At 49.5% G+C, this 4,331-nt stretch overlaps 1 protein-coding gene across 1 annotated transcript; it reads right to left on the reverse strand.

Annotated features, from left to right (window-relative positions):
* Positions 1-2,845: 2,845 nt before the first annotated feature.
* On the reverse strand, positions 2,846-4,024 carry LOC126419573 (ankyrin repeat domain-containing protein 65-like). The gene has a single exon (XM_050086796.1). The coding sequence runs from the start codon at positions 4,022-4,024 to the stop codon at positions 2,846-2,848; it is 1,179 nt and encodes a 392-aa protein (XP_049942753.1).
* Between the last annotated feature and the right edge of the window lie 307 nt (positions 4,025-4,331).

Here is a 4,331-nt window from a genome sequence, read left to right on the forward strand (position 1 = left end):
TATCAGCATGTGTAGTGCCAGTAGTAAAATTGGGAGGCGGTGGTGTTGTGGTGTGGTCGTGTTTTTCATGAGGAGGCTTGCACCCCTTGTTGTTTTACGTGTCACTATCATAGCACAGGCCCACATTGATGTTTTAAGCACCTTCATGTTTCCCACTGTTGAATACCTATTCGAGGAGGCGATTACATCTTTCAACACGATCGAGCACCTGTTCATAATGTACGGCCTGTGATGGAGTGGTTACACGACAGTAACATCCCTGTAATGGACTGGTCTGCACAGGGTCCTGACCTGAATCCTATAGAACACCTTTAAAAAGTTTTGGAACGCCGACTTCGTGCCAGGCCTCACCGACCGCCATCAATACCTCTCCTCAGTGGAGCACTCCTTGAAGAATGGGTTGCCATTCCCCAAGAAACCTTCCAGGACCTCAGCACCTAATTGAACGTATGCCTGTGAGAGTGGAAGCTGTCATCAAGGCTAAAGGTGGACCGACACCGTGTTGAATTCCAGCATTACCGATTGGGGGCGCCACGAACTTGTAAGTCATTTTCAGCCAGATTTCCGGATACTTTTGATCACATAGTGTATAGTAAAAAACAAGAAATTCCGTATTAAATTACTTTGTTGTTTCACGCAAGTCTCAATACCTACTGTAAATTTAGTATCATTAGTTACAGTTATATGAGGAGTGGAATTACGAAAAACGTTCTAAGCACCAAAAGTGAGATTTATGTGCAGAATGGAACTACAACGTATCTATGCTTGTGCGACAACAAAAAATTGACGTTTCCTGATAAAACAGCATTATACTGCTCACTGCATCACAGCAAACAATAATGAGACGGATTAGAAAATAGAAACTTCATTAAGAACACTTCCCCAAGGAAGTGTTATAGGCCCCCTATTGTTCCTGATCTATATTAACGACACAGGAGACAATCTGTGTAGCCGTCTTAGATTGTTTGCAGATGATGCTGTCATTTACCGTCTTGTAAAGTCATCAGATGATCAAAACGACTCACAAAATGATTTAGATAAGATATCTGTATAGTGCTAAAAGTGGCAATTGACCCTGAATAAAGAAAAGTGCGAAGTTATTCACATGAATATTAAAATAAATCAGCTACATTTCGATTACGCGATAAGTCACACAAATCTGAGGGCTGTAGATTCAACTAAATACTTAGGGATTACAATTACAAATAACCTAAATTGGAACGATCACATAGATAATATTGCGGGTAGAGGAAACCAAAGACTGCGATTCACTGGCAGAGAGAAGTTGCAACAGATCTACCAAAGAGACTGCTTACACTACGCTTGTCCGCCCTATTCTGGAGTACTACTGTGTGGTGTGGGATCCGCATCAGGTGGGACTGACGGATGACATCGAAAAAGTACAACGAAGGGCAACTCGTTTTGTCTTATCGCGAAATAGGGGAGATAGTGTCACAGACATGATATGTGAATTGGAGTGGCAATCATTAAAACAAAGGCGTTTTTCGTTGCGACGAGATCTTCTCATGAAATTTCAATCACCAGTTTTCTCCTCCGATTGCGAAAACATTCTTTTGGCACACACTTACATAGGGAGAAATGATCATCACGATAAAATAAGAGAAATTAGGGCTGGCACGGAAAAATTTAAGTGCTCGTTTTTCCCGCGTGCCGTTCGAGAGTGGAACGGTAGAGGGACAGCATGAAGTTGGTTCGTTGAACCCTCTGTTTTTACATGGTCATTCTTGCAAAGAAGAAAACAGCGACTAGTTGCTGTTAATAATGTTATTTACTTATACGAACAACGCTGTTGCTGGCTTCGAACCGACATGTTCATCATTACGCTACTGTTCACGTTTATACTACATTTCTTGCTGTTTACCTTACTCGTTTGGTGGTTTCTGTTCAACAATTAATGTGAACAGCAACAAATGCAGTGCGAACAGCCTCCTGACGACGAACCTGTCGGTTGTAAACTGCTAACGACGTTATTTACGTAAATAAAGAGCAATATTAACGGTAGCTTATTGCTGTTCTGTTCTTTTCAAGAATCAACTTGTGCTCTGCACTCATCCACGGCCAATGTCAGCTGCCAACTAAACAGCAGGAAGAAAGTTTTTGTGCCAGCGCCATTAATACTAAGGCAATTCGTTTTATTTGTGGTAACACAAGTACAGACATACAGCATTAGCTTTTTAACTACCGTAGTAGGACTACAGTAAAAACATCAGCTCCAAAGGAAAGAAGTGCGTGGCGCAACGACCGTGTGGCATCTAGCAACGCATGTTTGGAAGTCTTTCTTCATAGTTTGGCATCAGGACCAAGTCTGGGGACGTGGAACAAGGTATCTAGTAAAGAACAGCTTTACAAACGCATTAAAAAAAAATTAGCGATTGAACGTTTGGCATATCCATCCTTCATATGAGCGCAGCTTCAAGATCATCACCTCTGTGTATCTTTAGTTGGTATAAAAACTGACTTCAATGTGAATTTTAATTTATCCTAGAATTCAATAGCTCTGAGCCAACTTGGTGCCATCTAGGCATACACAAAACCATAATTATCACACTGACTTCTGTCGCTTTGTGGAGCTACTCCAAACTGTAACCTCTTCTTGTTGGTTTTAAACATAGGCAGACAATTTCTTTTCGGGGAAGTGAGGCAGCAACAAAGGGAAAATAATCTAACTTCATCGTAACTTCTTGAGATTCGTGATTTTACCATGTTGCTATTTTCCAACAGTAGACTGATTCGATTGACGTCTCGTTCTGTGAAATCTCACTTCCACGTAAGCTCTGTTATCGAGATATTTAGCAAATAAAATGCCATTTGGTGGCTAGTTGCGTCACCCCGGCAGGTGTTTTGTGGCGGTCGTGGCCGCAGTCGGTGGTCGGCCCGCCTTGTCGTATAGCAGCCCGAGTACGTTCCGGAAGCCGCGCGCGCGCGCCATATCGTACGCGGTGTGCCCGTCGCGGTTGCGAAGGCGGCCGGAGGCGCCGGCGGCGAGCAGCGCGGCCACGGTGTCCGCGGCGCCCGCGGCGGCGGCGTGGTGCAGCGCCGTGTTGCCGTCGCCGTCGCGCGCGTCGCGGTCGGCCCCCGCCGCCAGCAGCGCGCGCAGCGCCGCCAGGTTGCCCGTGCGCGCCGCGTAGTGCAGCGGAGCCGACCCGCTGCGGTCGCGCGCGTCCACGCTGGCGCCGCACTCGAGCAGCGCCGCGACGGCGGCCTCCGAACCCCAGGCGGCGGCGCCGTGCAGCGGCGTCTCGCCAGTGGCGCCGCGCGCGTCCGCGTCCGAGCCGCTCGCCACCAGCGTCCGGATGGCCGTGCCCGAGCCCGTCATGGCCACCCAGTGTAGCACCGACCACTGTAGGAAGGCCGGGCCGTCGCTGCGGCTGACCGCGACCAGCGACCGCCGCGTGCGCTCCACGCAGCCGGTCTCCGTGGCCATGATGAACTGCGCGATCCGCTCCCAGGGCTCGTCCTGGACGAACTCGGACACCACTCTGAGCGCCGAAATGCAGACGTGAGCCTCGGCCAGCCGCTTGGGCGACATGCCCTTGCCGTCCTTCACGGTAGCGCTAGCTCCCGCGTCGAGCAGCATGCGTGTGGCGTGAGCGCTGTCGGTGAGGACGGCTTCGTGCAGGGGTGCTCGGCCGGAGGTGTCGACTACGTCTACGTCGGCGCCGGCAGCCAGCAGGCAGCGCAGCGCTGTCTCGCGGCGGTGGCGCGCCGCCACGTGTAGCGGCGTCGTCTGCTGGTCGTCCAGCGGCCGGCCCGCCAGTGAGCGGTCCACGGACAGCGCGAACTGCAGTACCGACACCAGACCTTCCTCGCAAGCCCGCCGCATAATATCCTTCGCATTTTCTGGGTTCTGCAGTCTCTTCTTTGTCGTCGACAAGTCTCGACTTGGAACACCCGCCTGCAGTAGTCTCTCCACCCAAGCCCAGGCACCAGTCTCTTCGGCGAAGCGCAATGGAGACCATTTTACAATTTCCTCCAGCGTTAAGCTCGTTGTCAGAATAGCCATCTAGTAGGACCGTCCTCTGAAAAAATAAGAAAATTATGACTAAATCGTGTAATGAATCTTTACCTGTGGCTGCAGCTGCTATCACATGCACCGAGGACAGAAGGATAAAGTCATATGCCCAATCTCATAGATACTTTCTGGCAGAGTAATACTGTTCTCCGACTGGGACTAGAGCCCAGAACCTTCCCTTACGTAGGCAATGCACTTGCTGGCATTTTCTTCCCAACTGAGCTACTACACTGCCGACTTACCAACCACTGTCACAGCTCCACATCCGCTAGTATCTGCCTCCTACATTCAAATCTTC

This window comes from Schistocerca serialis, chromosome 1 (assembly GCF_023864345.2).
Source record: "Schistocerca serialis cubense isolate TAMUIC-IGC-003099 chromosome 1, iqSchSeri2.2, whole genome shotgun sequence".
NCBI classification, from domain to species: Eukaryota; Metazoa; Arthropoda; class Insecta; order Orthoptera; family Acrididae; genus Schistocerca; species Schistocerca serialis.

Coding starts and splice junctions, on each gene's coding strand:
- LOC126419573 (XM_050086796.1), bottom strand. CDS start 4,024: ATGGCTATTCTGACAACGAGCTTAACGCTGGAGGAAATTGTAAAATGG.